A 21,151-nucleotide genomic window follows, 5' to 3' on the forward strand; every position below is an offset into this window, starting at 1 on the left:
AACAGAATGATTTGTTCTAATGGTGTTTGTAAATAGGATCACAAGTCCGCATCTTGTACAGCAATTAACCACTAAGAAGAATATATGCAGTGTATTATTTATTGAAACTGTACTTCCGATTTGATTTGAAACTGTCTCATTGCTGTTTATCAATAAAACTTTGAAAATAAAATAAAATAAAAAAAATTTAAAAAAAAGAAGGCAACCTGTGATGCTTATGTGGTAAATATATAAATAAATGCTAGATGAAAAAGCCAAGCTTTTTGAAAACATGAAAAAAAAAAAAATACATGCACGAGGGTTTATATAAGCATTATTCGCAGTAGCCAAAACTGGAAATAACTCAAATTTTATTAAGTAAAGAAAGTATGTTGAATACTTAAATATCATTTGATACTAAAACAGAAGAAAGTACTAGTTCATACTACAACATGCATGACCCCAGAAAACATGGTCCTTAAAAAGGTCATTAACAGAGGGCCATATATTATGTAATTCCACTTACATAAAATGCTCATAGTGAGCAAATCCATGAAGACAGAGAGGAGATTCGTGGTTTCATGGTAGGTTCAGAGTTGATGGTAAAGAATGAAGGGTAGAGAGGAATGTGAAATGCATACTCGTGAATATAGGTTTATCTGAGGTTTTCTTATGGATGAAAAAAAAAAAGTCCTGAACTTGACTACAGCAATGACTGCACAATCCTGTGAAAACAGATTTAAAAAATTGAACTGTTAAACTAAATAGATGAGTCATGTGGTATGTAAATTATATTCCAATAAAGCTGTTTTTAAAAATGCAACAGGATAAATCACAATGGAAAATTTATAAATTTAGCTTCAGAAAATGAAAAGCTTCTGAGAGTCATAAAACACTATAATCTAATTAAGTGGAAAATGAGGAATAAGGAAAAAATTTTTATAACATATATGACTGATAGCCTTAAAACAAACAACAAGCTGTGGTAACACATACTGGCCCAGTAGACACACAAACTGCTCCGAAGAATGAAGGACAAGTACCACAAAAATTCCCAAAAGTAAAAGATATACATAAATCTGTTAACAGTTCATCCTCAATGTTAAAGTTTTGACTTAGCTATTTTACTTTAATTGGATGGTTATAAGCATGGCTTTTAAAACAGATAATCTTTCACTGTCCTTTAGTGAAAAACTGAGTGCTTCTTACTTGTCTAGTGCTGGGGTGCTACACTGCCACAGAAAGAAAGAAAGAAAAGAAAAGAAAGGAAAGAAAGAAGGAGTAGCTATCCTTTAGGTATAAAGGGAACTGAGATTTATTATACCATTTCATATCACACATTTTAGAAAAAAGAGAGAGAGGGTCTCACTCCATTGCCCTGCAGGCCTGGAACTCTTGAGTTCAACAGAGCCTCCTGCCTCAGTCTCCCAAGTAGTTTTGATTATGGGAATATGCCACTGCCCCACCAATTTTGTATGTTTTTGTGTTTTCCTTCTCAAATGCTATCTCTAAAATTTAGGAAGTAGCAATAAGCATATAGTTACCCTCACTGAAAAGGAATTGTGTGAGACAACTACATAGCCTTCATGAGTGGTTCTTGACTTGCTACATTACAATCAGCCAGGAAGCTTAAAAAAAAAAAAAAAAAAAATCCCAATGCCAAAATATACCTCATGTACATTACATCAAGATCTCTAAAGTTAGGACCCAAGCACTGGTATTTTTCAGAACTCTGGGGCCTGCTTAGGGTACAAATTATGTACAAGGGAACCAGGACTCATCAGCAGGGAGTAAGTGGAAAACACACACACATACGCGTAATGCACATAAGGCACGCAAACACAGGTTCTATGTGTGCTTGCGTGTTTTAAGAAGAATGATAGAAAACATTTGTGTCAGCTTCACAGTCCTGCCTGTGGCACAATGGAGCTGTCTACTCCTTGGAAGAAGCCATCATACAGCTTCCAGGAGGAAAAAAGAGTGCAGTACTTACCACAGCCAGAGGAACTGTCCTTGCTGCTTTTTTTTTTTCGAACGCAAGGCCTTGCACTTGCCAGGCAGGCCCTGTGCTGCTAAGCTATATCCCTGGCCCTGTCTTTGCTGAAGGTCAGATCCCAACTGTAGTCCTAACTGCTGAGAAGGGAAAGCAGGCTACAGCTAGCTGGTTCCACAAGGACAGGTGGGGCTGTGCAGGTTTTCCCCTGTGCACAAATCTTCCATCCAAGGCCATGACCTCACACCACAGTCAAACACCTGAAGCTCTCATGTCTACCACCAGGCAGAAGCATGCAGACTGGTCACAGGAGAATGAGACTGGGACACAGCAAAAAGGACCAACCTCCACCAGTAACTTGGGAATCTGAGGCAAATTTCCTATTGACTATGCGGTCCCTGCCTCCGTATCAGCAAAGAGGCCTGGCCTGGAAGCACTTGAAGGGCCTTCCCAACTCCAATAGGCCTACAATCCTTCCTGATCCCATGAGCTCAGCAAGCATTAGGGACTCAGTAACAGACACAGTGGAAGCCAGCTGAGTGTTTTTCTGACCATGAATTTGATCTGATGCAGCTGCGATAGTGTCTCTGACACAGGATCCTGGAAGGAAAATGGAAGTTGTCTGAGAAGTGCAGACAGATGGGAAGTTCAAAAGAAGGCTACAGAATAACCTCTCAGCCTCTTAAAATGCTCAGAAGTCTACAACTAGGCCTGACAAAGCGCCTACAGGGACCATCCATTTAGACAGTTCCTAGAAAATGTTAACTTTAAAAAAAGAATGCTAGAGGGCATGTGTAATCAATACTGCTTTTCTGAAAAGCAACTGGGCAATACAAATGCAGGCCATTTCATTCAATGATCCCAGCGCTGGGAATCTGCCACCCTTGAAGAGCTATCATGAGTTGTGCATTAAACTACTTGACAAAGTATTCCTATCTGGAGTTCTGGAGGTGGGCTGGACTTAACTACTAAACTGTATGCTTAGACAACAGTTAAGATGGTAAATCTTCTGCATGTTGCAGCACAATTAATTTAAAACTTACACCAGAAATTTAACAGCTAAAATGGAACATCTTGGTTCATGCTATACTCTTTTAACTTGAAGAGCAATCTAAATACACAAGTTAGAAATTAATTGTAAATAAATTATAGAATACTGAAGCAACAAATGAGTATCTTCAAGCAGACAGAAAATTGCTCATGATGCAATATGAAATGGAAAAAAAGGCAGAACACAAAAGGGCTACATCATATGGTCTCAGGTTTCAGTAGATTGTTCAAAGTAGACTAGAAAAAAATGTATCAAAATGCTGGCAATAATTCTCTCTCAACAATTGGATTTCCAAATTTTGTACAAGAAGTACCCTAGCAGGGATGGGAGGAGGCAGCCCCACTGGCAGACATTAACTCACTATTCAAGAATCAGACAGACAGGACGGCTGCCACTTCACACTGTCCATGGAAGGTGTTTCCCTCAGAGAAACAGAGAGCAAGAGTTTTCTTTTTTGTTCGTTACTGAGTTTAACTATGTAGCCCAGGCTGGCCTTGAACTCTCTGTTCTCATGCCTTAGCCTCCTGAGTGCTGGGATTAAAGGCTTGTACCACCATGCCTGGCTAACAGGAGTTTTTAAAGCTGCTCTATCAGCTATATCAACTGTGAGCTGGAACTGGAACTAGAAAGAAGGAGAAATAGCTGGCACTCTCCAGGCTGTCCACATAAGCCAGTACAAAGAGAAGAGCAGGACGCTGTAAGGATCTCTTCTCCTGGATTCCTGGAACCAGAAGTGTTTAGATTCTGGAACATCTGCATGCACGTGAGATACCAAGAAAATGAGACCCAGGCTAAATATAAAGTTTATGTTTCATATATGTCTTGCATACACAGATTGAAGGTAGTGCTATATAATTTTTTTTTAGTGTTTTGTGTTCTTGTTATTTTTTGTGGGGGTTTTTGTGGCACCAGGGATTGAACCGCAGTCCCTGCGCTTGCCTAAGTTTGCCTAAGCAGGTGCTTTAGACAACTAAGTTATCTCACCAGCCCAATTCTATATGATATTTTTAATGTCACTATGTTTTAACTGTGTTCCATTACATGACAAGTATGAGCTCTTCCACTTGAGGCATCATGTCAGTGCACAAGTAATTTTAGATTATGGAGAATTTTCACACTAGGGACGTTCAAAAGTTATCATTCAGTTGTCACCATTTTTTGTTGTACCCATCTCTGTATTTCAAAAGGCTGCTCCTCATTCATGCACAACCTTTCTGACTATTTTAAAATGGGCACAAAGTGATCCGGGAAAAAGAATACAAATATAAAACTAACTAATGATATTACTAATAAATAAAGCACAGGAAATGAGCCTTTCTTGTCTCTGGAAGGCAAAAGAATACATTACAAATATTGATGAAATCTTAATCCAAAAGGCTTGCAACAGTCACAGAGCTACTTTAATGGATGCTGGTCCTCATTTTCATGACTAGAAAATGGATTCTCCATTTACAAAAACACCAAAAATTTTCAAATACTTAGAAAACAGAATCTTCCAACTAGGAGTGGGGAAAATGCACACAGATGGGGGAAGTGGCAGAAGGATAAATAAAAATACATCCTGATGTAAAAGGAGGGTGCGTGAAAAGCAAGCAAGACACAGGGTCACAGTAATGCAAGGCTAGTGGCATCATCTCTTGGCCAGATCTCCAAGATCCAGGATCTAATCACTAATTGTATCCAAAGAAATTTCAGCAGCACAGGAGTTTATAGTATTTGACCCTCCCTTGTTGCAAGCTCTTGACAGTTTCCGGATTATCAACAATTAGTGAAGAGTTTCTACCTAAACAAGTAAAACAGGTTTGGTGGGTTTTGTAAATCACCTTCTTAAATAGGACAGAGAAAGGGGTCTAATTCTTCTTATCAGAACAAAACTCATGGGTCCTGACTCTCAAAGGTGGGTCTGAGGGATAGGCCCTGAAGAAGCCTAAGTGGCTTACTCTGCTAGAGGGGTGGGGACCTGAGGAGGAGGAGGGGCTCAAAGTCTTCTGGGAGCTGCAGTCACACTATTCACTGTATGATTAGTAGCACAGTGCTAGCTTCTAAAATAGAAGGATATTTTTAAATCCAATGCACGTTCACAGCCATATGTCAACTTTTTTTTTCTTTAAACAGGCAGGTATAACATTAGGGCTCCAGATATTTTTCCAACAATATGGTTTAAGCAGAAATGTATGTGTTAAGAGACTGCAGAAATAAGAGTGTTCATCATTTAATGTATTCTGAGTCAGTGCCATTTTTATACAAGCATATTTGCCCTTAACTTTTCTATTCAAATTAAAATTATCAAGATAATGAAGCCAAATCATCACTGTGAGACACTAATTTGCGGGACAAATTTAAGCAGCACTCAAGAGCCGCTCTGTTAGAGATATAGCTGCTTAGATTAATCCATTACCATTTGCATCAAAAACATCTAAGATGGAAGATATTTTTTTCAATCAAATGAAGCTTGAATGGTACAGAACCACTATGCCCTTCTATTCATAAGGCCAAAGAATTTTGCAGAAATAAATTCACTTCTACAGAGAAAAAACCTTAGGTTATTTTCTCAAAATCAAAAATACCTAATATTGGTCCAAGAACATAAGGAGATAAGCTTCAGGATTTCTCAGTCCACATTCCAGAAGCCCCCATGAAACCCTTCTGGACTGCCACTCTTTCCAGGCTTGCCAAGCCATTTACTGCTATCCAAAACCCCATGAAATCAGTCTGAATTTTTTATTAATAATGAAATTATATCTAAAATGTATTTGCTGGAGTCTCTCAGGTGTTTCCATGTCCTAAGGCTCAAACAACGTCACTTCACTTGCAATAGCACAGACAAAAGAAATGTTTGTGCAAAATGTCAAATCTCAGCCCATGGCATTGCCTTAACTGAGGTCCCTTAAGGTTCAAAAGAGGTTCTCAGGGCTGGGGAGATAGCGGAGTAGAATAAGCGCTTGCCTGGCAAGCGCAAGGGCCTGAGTGCAATCCCTGGTTCCGCAAAAAAAAAAAAAAAAATCTAAAAGGAGGTTCTCAGAATTATCTAATTTACATAGATAAAGTATACTTTTTTGGGGACTGGGAATCAACTCAGAACCTTGTGCTTGTACTTTAATAACACATCCTGCCTGTCCTGTACCATCAGAGACAGAAAGCACAGATGTACTACCAAAGAATAAACTGTTCAGTGACACTTGGGAAAGCACAGCAACTCACACTTCTTTCAGATGCAGATGCTGGGACCATGGCAGTAAGATTTTGCAGCTGGGGAGAACTGATACAGGGGAAAGAAACTCACAATCTGAAAGATACCTGGGACAAGTTCATGTTCTCTAAATCCAAAGAATGAATTTTAGGAACAAAGAAGGGGGGCCTTCTGTCCAACAGAGAGACAGAAGGGGACCCAAGTGGGTTGCCAAGGAACTGGCCTTTCCTAGGGATTTTAATAGAGCAAATCCACAAGGTGAGGCAGGTCCAAGGTGGGAAACATGGGAACTCGCATGAGGTGGGACAAAACTGTGGTCCACCAATGAGATGACAAGCATAATTATTGAGGTAAAACTGATTACACTAGGATCAAATGGAAAAGCATGAAAACAGAACAGGGGCTTTTCATCTAGAGGGTTGGGTTAGTGACTCTTTTTGCCTACTTCAAGGTGACTGATACTTCCTTAGAATATCAATCCCTGATGTCCATCCCTAGGGAGGTATGTGGCTGCATTTATTTAATATTTTGTCTTGAGGCTTGGCTCACAGCAGGAGTGCCCATCTTTCCCACAGCTGCAAGGTATCTTGTCTTCCATATCAGGTCCTTTGAGAGCCTAGCCCTGTCTAATTGCCTATAATATTTCTATCTAACTTAGCTGCCTACAACAGAAGATTGGGTTCAACTCTGAATAAAGCAAGGCCAATGGGGAATTTACAGCCAGGAAGCAAGTTGGGGGTCAGTAAATGAAAAATTACAAAGAGTAGACCAGCCAGATAGCTCAGCGAACTAAAGCGCCTGCTTGGGCAGTGTGCAGAGGCCAGAAAGGGTTCCATCCCCAGCGTGCTGGGCCAGACCCGCCCCAGGAGCTCACTGAGACAGTGAATGTGACTGAGTCACCTGTAATCCTAGTGCTTGGGAAGCTGAAAATAGGAGGATCACTATGAATCCAATCTACCTAATGAAACCCTGCAGACCCTGTATCAAATACATGGAAAGGAAAGGAAAGGAAAGGAAAGGAAAGGAAAGGAAAGGAAAGAAAAGGAAAGGAAAGGAAAGGAAAATTACGAAGAAGAAAACTCAGGAGTGAAGGGCAGAAGGACTTTGGCTAAAAAGAATTCTTGTTAAGACAAGCCAGGATGATCAGGCATTACCCAGGGATGGTGAAGGTTGAAGTAACTGGTCAGATTGGAGAGAAGGAGGTTCTTGCTAAAGTGACAGAGTAGGTGTCTTGGCTGAAAGTGGATTTTACAAGGGAATGCACAGATGGGCCTGGGAGGAGGTTCAGGAGTTTGCAGTGAACAGGGCAAATGATCTAACTAATAATAAAGAAAAGTAAGATGCTGTGCATAATTTTTGGAAAATAGGCTAACCCAGCAAGACAGGCAGTGTGGGAACTAAGATTTAAAGGAAGAGAAGACATCTGACAGAGAGATACAGCAGTGGGGAGGGCAGCGAGAAAAGCAAGGACATTCCAGGAATTTCCCCAAATACTGATAAACAGGTCAGATTCCTTGGCACAGGAAATCACTTCATACCAAAAAGGTTTCCAAGTTTCAGCTAATGACCAGACTATAAACAATATTGTTCAAAATAAGAAAAGTCTAGAACAATAAAAGATTTTGGACACTCACCAAATTCAAAAAAAAAAAAAAAAGCCATAATATCATTTCTAAAATTCAAAGCTTTAAGGGTTGGCCCTAATTTTACCCCACATAAATCTTGACCATCCAATTAATGATTCAGAAACAATGTGTGTCATTTCAAGAAATATAAATATTTAAGAAAACAGAAACTAATTAATTTCACAGCCTCAGGGCACATTTTAGATAAATTCTGAATATGTTTACATGTAATAAGAAGAATCTTGGCATTGGCACATGATCAATGAAGCCCCCAATTTTCCTGCCTTTTGTAAGCGAACATTCAACCAATCTAAAAGTGTACCAAAGAACTATTATGATTCCAGGCATGAGCACCTGAAAGGGCCTTCCTCACATCTGAATTATAACCTCTTAAAGTTAAGGGCACAAGTAATCAGTAAGTCTCTAGCCACATCCCTTTGTAAGTCTGAGGGTTTTATGCTTTTTTGCTTTTTGGTACCAGGAATCAAACTCAGGACCTTTCACTTGCCAGGTGCTACACCACTGAGCCATATCCCCGGCCCACAAGTCTGAGTTTTCACAAGCAATTATGTTTTACAGCTGTTCAAACACCGGGTGATGTAACCAAGTAAAATACACCAGTACATGTTTGGTAGTAATGAACACACATGACACTTATCTAACCTAAACTCTTAAACACGCTCATGAAAGTTCAGTCCACGGTGCTTAATTCATCAACAAGAAACCAACAAAACTAATGGTACAAATAGCAAGTATGAATTACAGGCATAAATAACAAGACTTTGAATCTTTGTAAAAATGGAGCCTAAGCAATCAAAACAACATATATGAAAGTTAAATTACAGCAGTAAGTCTATTTAAAAATTGTACTTTTAAAAGAAATCCCTGCTTGCCATGAGGGATCATACCTGTAATCCCAGCATTTAGGAGGCTGAGGCAAGAAAATTATGTGTCCAAGGCCAGCTAGGCCAAGCCAGTATGGACTATATAGTAACATCCTATCTCAAAAAATAAACAGAGGGGCTGGGGAGATAGCTTGGCAGTCCTTGGGGGCAGGAACAAGGACCCGGGTTTGATACCCAGTACTGCATCACTAGCCCTGTACAAAAAACAAAAAACAGGAAGGAAAAAAAAAAAAAAAAAAAGCAATTTCTTCTTCCAAATAGTGTAACAAAGAAAAAATGCCCTCCTCCAAGATTTCTCATCACATTCATTTTGCTAAATTTCTACACACGCATTAAGACAGCTCATGTGGATACCACTGTGTTGTTTACCTGGGGATTTTTTGTTTGATCTTGATTGCACCAAATTAGACTGTCGAGGCAGCAAGGGTGATGAAGGCAGGGACATCGAGACACCTTTGGCCAAGCTCACCCGATAGGCATCCTCTGTTCCAGGAAGACCGCTCCCAGGGGAGTCCCCACCACAGCCAGGGGGCAGGGCTGAAGATGTCTCCAGACTGAAGTCACTTCCTAGAGTGGAAAGACAATACCTTAGGCCAGATCATCCATTGCAGATTGATGTAAACTTACTTCCTGAGAACTATATTCTTAGGAGATGCCCACATATTAAATGGTGAATCTCTTTCAAATGCTTTTTCCCTATTGCTCTTAATTTTTTGTTTTCTGTGTGAGAAAAATCCAAGCTGCAGCACTCAAATATTAATGAATTTTGCCCCTATTCCTGTTTCGCAGTACCCAACTGATCTGGTCTCATCCATAACAATGTGTCCAGTAAGTCATGGATCTTAGATTACACCAACACTAAGTATGAATGATCTACAAGAAGCTTTGAGTTCAGCTAAAGTTATCGGGGAGGATTATTAGTTTTTTGTGGGTACCAGTGGAAGAGATTCTAAGCCAAGAGCTGCTCCAGAACTCCCAGACCTCCTACTGCTCCTCTCCCACAAGGCTGAGTCTGGCCAAGCCCTTCCCAGCACCAGCCCTCTGCTCTCCCATGTCTTCTGCTCCATATGACCCATAAAATAGGGCCCACCCTCTCACCCTCAAGGAGCCCCAAACCGCCACTGAGCAGATTTCCTGGGTACTTAACCCCTAAATGACCTTGGGGACAAAAAGCTTACTATTATGAAATTAAATATTCTTCAGTAGGCAGATTCTCCAAAAATAGAGAAGATGCAATTACAGTGTAGAAAGAAGAGAGCATGTTGGCTGGGACCAGCCACCCCCACCAACCCAGGTAATCCTCAAGCACTAAGATAATATGTTTCCTCCCACAGCTCCTTCCCCCAGTCACATTCCCTCAGTATGTACGAAGCAGCAACTGAGGAAGTATAGGAAAAGGCAAGTCATCATCCTGCAGATTATATAGCATCTTTAAGCTCTAAATTATAGACAGTAGAATTGGAAAGATATGTGTAAGTTTTCTACAAGCAAAGCCAGTCTGACAACACCAAGTAAATGGTCTTTGCCAGGTCTTCCTCAGTCCAAAAACTTAAGTACAGGCTTTGAGAAAGAGAAAGGGAGAGAGGGAAGAAGGGAGAAAGAGAAAGAGAGACTCTCATTTCTTTCAACTACATGGCTCAAAAAAGGAATGTGGCTCAAACCTTTCAAGTTCCAAACCATATCACTATGCTTTTTTTGTGTTAGGACTCATGGAGCAGGGGAGTGCTCTCCACCACCACAAAGCAGGGAGCGTGCTCATGCCTCACGCTCAAAGACAACTCTCAGTTAGCAGAGCTGTGAACAGAAAAGCCTTGAGGTCTGATGGGCAAGCTGGCAAAGTCAAAAAGGTAATTGGGGTTTAAGACAGACTTGGGAAACTAAACATTTATCTGCAATTGCTCAAATATCTGGCCTTTGGACAAACAGCCAGAATTATTAGAAAATCTTCACTGGATTACAGAAACAAGGACATTCACAGCGAATGCCCAAGACAGAGTTCAATCCCCAAGGGAGGGAAGCAGGCAGAGTTAATGCAGTCTATGTGGATACGAATGGCCCCCTTCTAGACCTTTATAACCCTCCCCTACTCCGTAAGACACCACAGTCACCAACTCCCAGGACCAGAAGTGCCAGTCTGAGGTTTTGCTGACACTACTAGTGCACGAAGTTTTCTGACTGCCTGCTTTGGCTGGTAATGAAACAGATCTCCAGGCAGAGCTGGGGCTATACCATACTACCAATTCCTACTGGTGCTAGATGCCAACTGCTCAGAAGAGACACCTGAGAACAGAAGGTCAGGCATTTTCTCTGACTGAATATCTTATTCTCATGACCACTCCCTACCATGACCTAGCTGTCATGTAAACAACACAGACAGAAGTGGTCCTGGTGGCACACACTTCTAATTCCAACTACTTGAGGCCAAGCTAGCAAGATTCTGTTTCAAAAAAAAAAAAAAGTAAGCTGGTGCTATACTTGCAAGAACAGAGTCCAGATCCCCCAATTCATGGATGCTGAAGTAAGAAATGCTAGAGGACAAAATCTTGGAGAGCTGAGGCACAGCGTACAGCCCCTGGGGTAACATCAGGACGTGGCGGCACCCTCAAGAAGTGGACTGGTTTTCTATGTATTTGAAGAGAGCTACACTGCTGTTCTATTATCTAAGTCACAGGCCTGGCTTATCAAAAGACTATAGGGAGGCTGGGGAGATGGCTCAGTAGGATAAATGCTTCCCTGGCAAGCACAGGGCCCTGAGTTCAATCCCTGGTATGCCAAAAAAAAAAGTTAATTATCTCAAAGGACTGGAGGGTGGCCTGACAGGCCACAAAGCACAGTCCTCTACCTACTCAGAAGACTTTCTGACCTATATGTAAATAAAAAACTCAGATTTCAAGTCCCTTAATTAGGATGCAAAAACAGAAGAAGGGAGAAGACGTATTAACACCACCAGAAATTTAAAATGTGAGCTGATCACTGACAAATGCCTCTTTTCTCACTTAAGACTTCTCCAGCACACACAAGAAAAAGTAAGACTTGAAAGGTAAAGATTTAAAACATTTCCTAATTACAGATTCTGCCCATAAACTTTGTTTATATCAAGCAAAGCAAATATTTTCATTAACTGCAGATCTGGTGGGAATGAATTTCCAAAGCATGCTGTAGCCGTGAGGACCTTCAGCCTCTGGAGCAGCTGGTCTCTGGCACTTTAATTTTATGCAGATTGGAATAAAAATGAGACCCAGAGATGGATTTGGAGGGGATGAGTTCCTATTTCAACTTAATTTTTTTTTTCCTGTATTTAGGGTAGGGTCTACAGGGTGTTCAGGGTCTCGCTACATAGATCAGACTCGTAGTGATTCTCCCAAGTGCCGGATTACAGGCGCGCACCACCATGCCCAGTCTCAATGGCCTTCTCAGGGAGCCCAGCGGGCAGGGCTGGCATGGCAAACCAGCGATGGAACCCCAGCCACTGGGCTCCGCTGAAGCAGGCACTTTAGTCTGCTGAGCTATCCGGCCAGCTCTTATTTCAACTAATTTTGGCATCAAACTATTACATCTGTCCCAAACATGCCGCCTTGTTTGGTTTGCCAGAAACGAACTTCCAGCTTCCGTGTATCAGCAAGGCACAGAGCAGCGGGAGTTATAGGGATGAACAGGAAACACAAAGCACCAAGTGGGTGACCCAGCAGCTCAGACGCTAGAGACAGCACTCCAGCCTGGAGCTTTAGCTGTAACTGCCCAGGACAAGAAGTTAAGGTCAAAGAAAGCCCAGAGCATCTCTTGCCGCCAGAGGCAGAAAGGGAAAATCTCTTAAGAGCATCCACAGGAACAATAGTATACTGGTCCTGGGCAACATGACACCAGAAATTCTCCGGTTGATTTAACATTCCTCTGCAGATGCTTAAAGAGGTTTAAGAGGAATGAAAGACGTTTCACTGCAACAACCAGCATGGCTGGCATCTTTTTTTCAGCCTTGATAGACATTGTTTTACTTTAACTGCAATCTATTTTATTACCCACCTCAATTAAATGATGGGAAACACATTTCAATCATCTTCCTGTGGCTGCAGCAGAAATGCCCAAGCCAGGAGGACAGCGCGTACTCACCGGGGTACAGAAAGCGCGCCTTCAGTGGCCAGCGACTCACCAGGACCCCTCCTGCTTACAGGCAGGTATTGCCCAAGGAGCATTTACACACTTGACAGCCACAGGGTTCAATCCCACCATGTCACAGATAATAGGCTGGGGCCTGGTTATTAACCAGAAGGAAAGGGGCCAGAAACTCCCCGCAACCAGCTGCCTAGCTCCAGCATACTAATATAGTCCTTCCATTTAAAAACTCTGGTGAAAACAGAGTCCCAAATCCACACATTTTAAATGTGTTAAATATATATACATTTTGGGGATAAACATTTGTGCCTTAACAGTAAATATTTTAGGTTTTGCAAATTATATAAACTATTACTCATTCAACATATATACATGTGCATGTACACGGGTACAAGTAAACTTTTATAAAATCCTCCATGTATATAATAGATAAAAATTAAAATATATACACAAAAGAGGGGTAAGACTCCAAGTCACAGTTTGCAAAGATAATGGAACCAAAGAGAATAAACCATCTAATAAGACATTTTAAATTGGTGGAGTTTCAATAAAAGAACCTTATTTTAACCTTTATTGTCAGTATCACAGACTGAAAAAGGATTTAAACTCACAACAGAAAGAAACATAAATCTGAGAGATGAACGTTGCAAGGTGGCCCTGAGGATGGCGAAGTAAAACACTGCAGATTAAAGTACATTGAGTGCAGGATTAGGGAAGGCTTTTAAAAATGAGGGCAACGAAGGCAGAACATGAAAGTAAAAGCCTATTTCACAAAGTATAGGCCCGAGAAAGCCAAGGGTGAGCTCAGACATTCAGGTAAATAGGTCTGCAGAGGCAGGAAGTAAGATTTCCATTTATTGTACCACTGAAGTGGCTTGCAAAGGGGGGGGACAGAGGCTTAGAATAGAAAGAGAAAGATGTTCTGTTTATCCAGCTCCAGAAAGCGGGACTTGTGCAATACACGTAACTAGGGCATTAAATGTACTACAGCTCTTTTGTGCAGTCCCTGCCTCTGCTCACACTAATGTTTCTTAAACATATTTTCCATCATAACGTTTTATAATCATGCAATTCATTTATTTACAGAAACCTAGAAAATTGGAAAAGATTTCTTCCACAGTATTGCAGCAGTCTAAACCCTGCAGAAGCCTTTCTCTCTGCAGCTAAAAGCACTTCACAGCATTTTGTGTCTGAAGGGATCTCCTAGTACCGAGGTCAAGCTCCTGACCATTAACATGGACGTCCAAAAAGAAAGTTAAAAAGAAACACATCCAAGTAAACAGTTTTCAAAGCCACAGTCACTCAGTCATAAATAATACTCAAGTAATACCACCTAAAGTTGAGAGAGCAGCGGTCCCCCGGGAAGGGACAGCACATCCTTTTGTCTTCAGAAATCCAAGTGGCTTCTAAATAGAGATCAGTAAATGTAGTACTCATATTCCATGTTGTAATATCAAATCTATAAAAATTACTTTATCCTGAAAAAGATGAATAAACAGACTAGTATTTCTTCTCTAACTGTCCAAGTTGTTCCATTAAGACAAGTCTCCATGCAAAAGTTTATGTGCTTTAAAAATGTATGACCTCAGGAAAAAGCCCACCCCAAATTCCATAGAGGTATATTTTGAAATAAATGCTTTTTCAGATCTGCTAAGACAGGCTATCAGGTACACTTTAGACCTCCCCTCATTTAATCTTTCTGACCATCCCCCACGCAGCAGGGACTCTAACTATTCCAGTTCGCAGATCCAGAAACCAGCGGTCAGAAATGACCAACTGTCATGCCTGAGGGACACCAGCAAATGTCAGAGTTGAATTTGAACCCAAATAGTTAGACTGAAGCCCATTCCCTCAGCAGTACGCTCCTTCAAGATGGCTACTGAGTTATGCTTTCAACATTACGTCACTTTGTATATTTAATAAGAAAACCCAAAAATAGCCTATGTAGGTCTACACACAGTACCGGGTCACTGTGAAAAGAAACCTTCCCTCACCTATTTTCCCATTCCATGCCGGCTAGTTAATTAGTTCTACAGCACTCTGGGAACACTCCACGGGCAAGTACCTAAGCCCAGGGATCATTAATTTTCTTTCAGTCACATCTTGTGCTCCTCTCATACAAGTGAAATGGATCTGAGATACAGGTGTTTAGTTATAAGGCATCTTAAATAGTTTCTTCTCTTTTTGTGGAGGAGGTTTGTTCTCCACAAAAGTATTTGGGCTTACTGCTTTGGTGGCACAGCAAGGATGCTCCCAGTATGACTGCCACCCTGGAGAGTGACAAGTCTAGTCCCTCTGCCTGGCTTCGATGCAGAATCCAACAGCTGTGGTTTAAAGTTACATGGAGGGTTCACCTAATGTAGATGTGGAACCGAGCACTCTATTTCATCATCAAAATACAGATGTTACCCAAAATACGTCCTGTGGATTCCGTGGCTGAGATTCTTGGATTCTGTGGCTCTGCCCTGCCTCGCACCCTGACACCTGAGCAAAGAAGCAGACTGCATCCCCTTCACACCCAAGGAATCCTGAGCCCTGTCTAGGGAACTGCCTTACAGTTGAGTTACAGCTGAGGTGATGGTGCTTAGAGCTCACCTAGTGATTTTTATGTGCAGCTGGGATTGAGAACTAACCAAGAAAATGGTCAAACAATCTGAAATGTTCGTGTTCCTATCACAAGACAAAGGAAAAGAAACTTCAGGGAATCCTTGACATGTAGATCTCTAAAGTTAAAGTTCCTGTTATTCAAAACATAGAGTCCTTGAGTGTGTATGTATACATGTATATATACAAGCGTAAACCACTGTGTAATTATATATGTAAACATACACACTTGTTCACAAAGGACACACAGAACAGGAGCAGTAGCTACTGCTGAGAATGGGAAGTGTCCAGCTGAGGGAGGCTGGCACTTGCATATGGTTGACATTTTCTATAGATATGTTTTCAACAAATGTTTATATTTATACTCCTCGAGACTGAGCCATGTGTAGATCTGAAAAGCTTTCAGTTAAATGGGCCAGCAGCCAAGGCCATACAAAGACAAGTGTGTGTGCTTGCCACTCAGAGGTGAGCTTATGCAGTTGGCAGCGGTGGACACGGGACATGGGAAGAAGAGCAGAGAGCCGTGTTCTGCAGATCAGAGCTGCGGACACTCGCACTTCATCCCTGATGCGCAGGTTCTCCTCTTGGCTTCCTGCACTCTCTGTCCCAGGTCCCAGTCACCCTGTGCTGTCTGTGGCAGGAGCTCAAATACTGACACACCCTCAGGTGGGTACACACGGCAAACACCAGGGAAGGACAGGCATGGGACTGGGGTGGTGGGGCTAAGAAAGACAGCTGAATCTATACAGGAAAATGATGAAGCAGCAGAGGATCAGGGAATGGAGAAATCAAGGGGGAATGGCTAGCTGGGGCATAGGACAGTGAGGCTCAGGTGGTTAAAGCACTTCCTTTTTGTGTTTAAAACTGTATGTGGCAAGCAGTCCTAGCAAAGGCCCTCCCAGCATGGTAAAATCTATTAACTACAAAGTAAAACAAAAATTTACAAGTACAAAATCTACCAAGAAATAAGAAACTGCCAGTGAACAAATCCTAGTAATTTTAAGGAAGACAAAGGAGTATCATTTGCTCGCTTGCTTGCTTGCAAATGTATTTAGTACAGCGTCTACAGAGTGTCACTACACAGATGTGACTCATAGTGATCCTCCTGTTTTTAGCCTCCCAAGTGCTAGGATTACAGGTGTGCGCCACCACGCCCAGTCTCAATTGCCATCTCAGTGCACCTGAGGGGCTCAAAGGCCAGGAATCAAACCCCCAGCCCCCATGTCTGCCTAAGCAGGTCCTTTAATCTGCTGAGCTATCTGGCCAGCCCTATCATTTGTTCTTGAAACAAACAGTAGCTCCACCACACTGAGTCTGTGAAACAGTAGAGGCCACTGGCCGGGCCAGGAGGCCACTGAGTCCCTCACACCAAGGCCGAGCTTTAGCTCACACTTCCAGATCCAGACACTCAAATCATGGCTGATTGCAGTTGATCAGATTATTTTTTGGTAAGTCTCCCTCAAAATCATCCATGATGGAGGAACAGGAAAATGTCTAGCTACTTTGCTAGCCCAAGGAAGGAGGACATCATGAAGACAACAAAGCTCAGGCACCACTTACACATTCAGTGAAGTGTAGGATGGCCCGCCCGCCATACCCTTTCCCTGGCCTTGCTTTTCTGCTTACTTAATCTATGCTATAGACTAAGAGCAATTAACACTACCAAAACTCCAGTCAATGATAAAGGCAATAAACTTGGGGAGGTTTTCCTAAGAGAAGGGATAGGCATCTTAAAGTGTGAGAAAAGATGACATAGAAAACCAAGTTTCTGAGATTAAGTATGGGCAAGAAAAAGTAATTAATACAGAGCAAAAACAAAATCTGTTTTGGGGGGTGGGGGGACTGAGAGGTGCAGACACAAAGCACTCACCCTGCTCTAAGCTACACCTACGCTCAACAGGTAAAACTTTGAATTGAAAATGTGAGAAAAAATTATGACGAAGATCCAAGTAAGTACTTTTAAATGGGATACAAATAAATGGTACTTTTTAATAGTATACAAAACCAACATGCTTTCATTCAGCCCTCCTAGCCCAGGCTTGCCCTGTCCCATAGGCACAAAGTATCAATAGCCACATCTTACATATGGCCCAAGGTCTTCCCTACTTTTCTCACGCTGACATTCTAGATTGCTACCCCCATAGGGCACTTAAAACAAAATTCACTGCCTTTGTGGGTTTTCCTCCAACTTCCCTACCTCCAATCTTTAATCATAACTATCAGTGCTTTTATTAACATTACATTTCCTTAATAACAACTCAAATATGTGCTCTTCACTTACAATAATACAGAGAACTCCATTCTCTACAGAAGGTTCGTGGTGGTGGTGGGGTGACACGAGAAGTGGTGATAGGACCACAGTACGCACATCTCACACCTGTGTCGATGGCATCCCTGAACTAAGTAACACAGTCCAGAACTGCTACTGCTCATTGCTATCTAACCACTGTGAAGCCAGTGAACAGCCTACCACCTTAAGCCATTCTCCACAGCCATTACTATGCACCTTGTGTCCCAATTACTGCCACAGCTCCTTTACCTTGGAACTTTACAGAAAGTAGGTACCCAGGTTTTAACTATAAATGTATGCCCACTGGGCATTCCTACCGTTAAAGTGATGACTAAACAGTTATTAAAGCCCTTATTCTGTGTGCCACTTACTAACCACTTTATATACTGGATTTATTCATTTTCTTTTGAAGTAGCTGTTGTGACTGTCCTTTGCTATACAGATGAGAAAACAAAGACATGGGAAGGTTATGTAAATTGTCTAGCTGGTAGATTCAGATTTGAACCTCAGCCATCCAACTCTAGAGTCAGAACTCTTACCCCTTCTACAGTAGTGGCATGTTGTTCTAGGCATCAGATCACCTAGCCTTACACACACTGAGCACACAGCACTATTTGATGCTTAACAAATTCTGTTACACACTGATAATTTAGCAAGTCATGTCTCTGAATGATAATCATCAGGAACATTCTGTCATATTGGACATGCTGACATTTTGGGGGTGGAAAAATAAGTGGAGGGAAAGAGACTTTCAGAACAATACCATAACCAATACACCGCCCCCTCAGTAACTGCTCAAATTCCAACTTTGGCAGGCCTATCAGCAAAGCTGTCTGCCAGCAGGCCTCCTTACAAGAGAACGCGAGACAATAAAAGGAAACTGCTACCATTTTTCTTATTTCAACTTCTTATAAGGAAAATAAGATGTATAAACATTTTGGAAAAAATGGCTCAAAGTTTCTAGGAAGTAAGGAAAGTTTCTTCCCCAATAAATACACTTAAAAATGCAACACAACCAAGTAGGGGGGGAAAAAATGAACAGATGTAATCAACTGCGTATGTGGCCATCTACCAGGGTCCTTTTCAGACTTGTATTGGGGGTAACAGAAAGAACAAGATGACTGCATTTCCTGTATTTTATTTTTATGTGCCTCTGTATTAGATCTGTCATATCCTTGCTCTGCCATCACCACTTACACATACAAAATCATTGCACAATTTTCAAAACAGCAGCCTCAATGACATGTCGAGCAAAATATCTTAGCAACAATGTCAATATTGTCTCACTGAAGCTAGGATATTAACATTCCACTCTAATCATGATTTCTCCAATACAAAATGGAATGCAAGTTATTCATTTCATTCATTCTTTGAGCATCTCTGGGAAAAGAGCCCTCTAACATCATGTAAATGAAACATTAAAATTATATTCACTAACGATTACTTGTGTATCGAACTTGCAAGTGTAAGTATGTAAGCAAATGTTGACGAGGAATCTGCACAAACACAGAATCAAAAAAACTATACTGACAAATTACTTTGATCAAATTCTATTTCTTGCTCTTTTCTGTAATGAAGTCCTTTCACTTATCTGTTTGTGTGTTTCAAGTTCGTCCTCATAGGACTGCCAGGAACAGTGTTTACTAGATAATGGGAAATCTTCTTCCCCTAAGTTTTCAGAGTCACATACACATAACATTTGCATGGTTGGCTGGGATCTGTCCCCACAGGGACAAAAGCAGATACAATATACCGGCAGCCTAAAAATCTAGCCATTCAAAAATAATCACCACCATCACCACCCCCAACACAATATAGATGCTTGGGTCCCATTCATGGTGAGTGATTGACAGAGGTCTAGTGGAATGTGAGTCATCAACATCTAGGTCAACAGCCAGCTAAAGAACCAGTGTGAGACACAATTACACTAAAACCAACTCCTGCAGGGCAAAGTGAACACTGAACCTACGTGTGCAACACCTCTGAGTGCACACACTTCTCTGCAAACACAGAGACTTCTGGCTTCAGATCCACACAGACCTGCCTAGGATCAACACTCTTCCCTCCATCGGCACCAGTTGGAACGGCCAGCCCTGTGTCTGCCACACAGATAAGGGGGATAAGGAGACAAAAAAATACCCCAAGATACAGTCATCTGCTACTCTAAAGGAAAGTGTCAAGGGGTTGAAAAGCAAGAACCAAAAGAATATAGAAATTACCATAAATTATAACACAAGCAAATATTTTTCAAATGCTATGACCCAGGCATTGTTCGAAGTACCCACTTAATCTTGTCAAGACTCAGCAATCCAAAGGAAGTAGTGATCCTATTATAATATCTTGTTTTGTTTTGCAGTACTGGAGATTGAACTTGGGGCCTTGCGCTTCCCAGGCAGGTACTTACGCTCTGAGCTACCTCCCTCGCCCTTTGTTGTTTTCTGAGACAAGGTTTTGCTATGTAGCCAAGGGCTGGCCTCAAACTCACAGCAAGACTTCTGCCTCAGCCTCCTGATGGGTGTGGGCCATCATGCCTGGCTTCCTATTATAATATCTAATATATATTATAGATGTTATGTAAATTGGTACTCTATGTAGTTTAGGGAACAGTTACACTATTTTATGAAGAATGATTACAAAATACAGTGAATGTTTAAGTTTTTTAAGCTGTATTATCTTGACAAGATTAAGTGGGTACTTGGAACAATGCCTGGGTCATAGCATTTGAAAAGTATTTGCTTATGTTATAATTTATAGTAATTTCTATTATTCTTTTGGCTCTTGTTTTTCAACCCCTTGACACTCTCCTTTAGAGTAGCAGAAGACCTTACTTCCCCTTACTCTAAACACATCTATCCCATTGTTCTTGTCATTTTCTGAAGCAGTTTTCTAAGTTCTTGTTTTTCATCTTTAGTTGCACTGTTACAGTTGCCTTGATGTCCTAAATTGTACAGGCTGGCCTTGAACTCACTTATGTAACCCAGGATGGCCTTGAACTCCAAGCAATCCTTCTCATGCCTCAGTCTCCCAAGGGCTCAGATTGTAGTTGAGCACCACCACACTCAGTTCCGTGATCATTTTTAGCTTGGAGAAAAGCCTTCAAATGCCAGATCCAGAGGAAAGATGATGAAAACCCACCCTAATGCCCACTGGATGGTACTTGGCAGCAGCACTCACCATGTATTCTATCAGGCCTTGCAAAGTCATGCATGACAGAGGACTTCCAGAACTGCTTCCGAAAGTAACAAGAATGGCGGGCAGGATAAGTGTGTTTGAAGTCTGAGAAACTATTCTGAGAATGATTAATGACAATGGGTCTTTACTGTAGGAAGAGAAGAGAAGAGAAGAGAAGAGAAGAGAAGAGAAGAGAAGAGAAGAGAAGAGAAGAGAAGAGAAGAGAAGAGAAG

The 21,151-nt window shown here is 41.4% G+C and overlaps 1 protein-coding gene across 11 annotated transcripts in view; it reads right to left on the reverse strand.

Annotated features, from left to right (window-relative positions):
• The window catches only part of Tanc1 (tetratricopeptide repeat, ankyrin repeat and coiled-coil containing 1), a 242,747-nt gene that overhangs the window by 119,335 nt on the left and 102,261 nt on the right, over positions 1–21,151 (reverse strand). For 10 of the 11 annotated variants that reach the window (XM_023713607.1, XM_023713614.1, XM_023713611.1 and 7 more), the window contains one exon: positions 9,113–9,310. The exons of the other annotated variant lie outside the window; for it this stretch is intronic. In XM_023713607.1, coding sequence (XP_023569375.1) covers positions 9,113–9,310 — 198 coding nt within the window. The remainder of the gene's footprint in view (positions 1–9,112; positions 9,311–21,151) is intronic. 11 annotated transcript variants of the gene reach the window in all.

This window comes from Octodon degus, unplaced genomic scaffold (genome assembly GCF_000260255.1).
Source record: "Octodon degus isolate 3935 unplaced genomic scaffold, OctDeg1.0 scaffold00032, whole genome shotgun sequence".
In the NCBI taxonomy this organism is placed as follows: Eukaryota; Metazoa; Chordata; class Mammalia; order Rodentia; family Octodontidae; genus Octodon; species Octodon degus.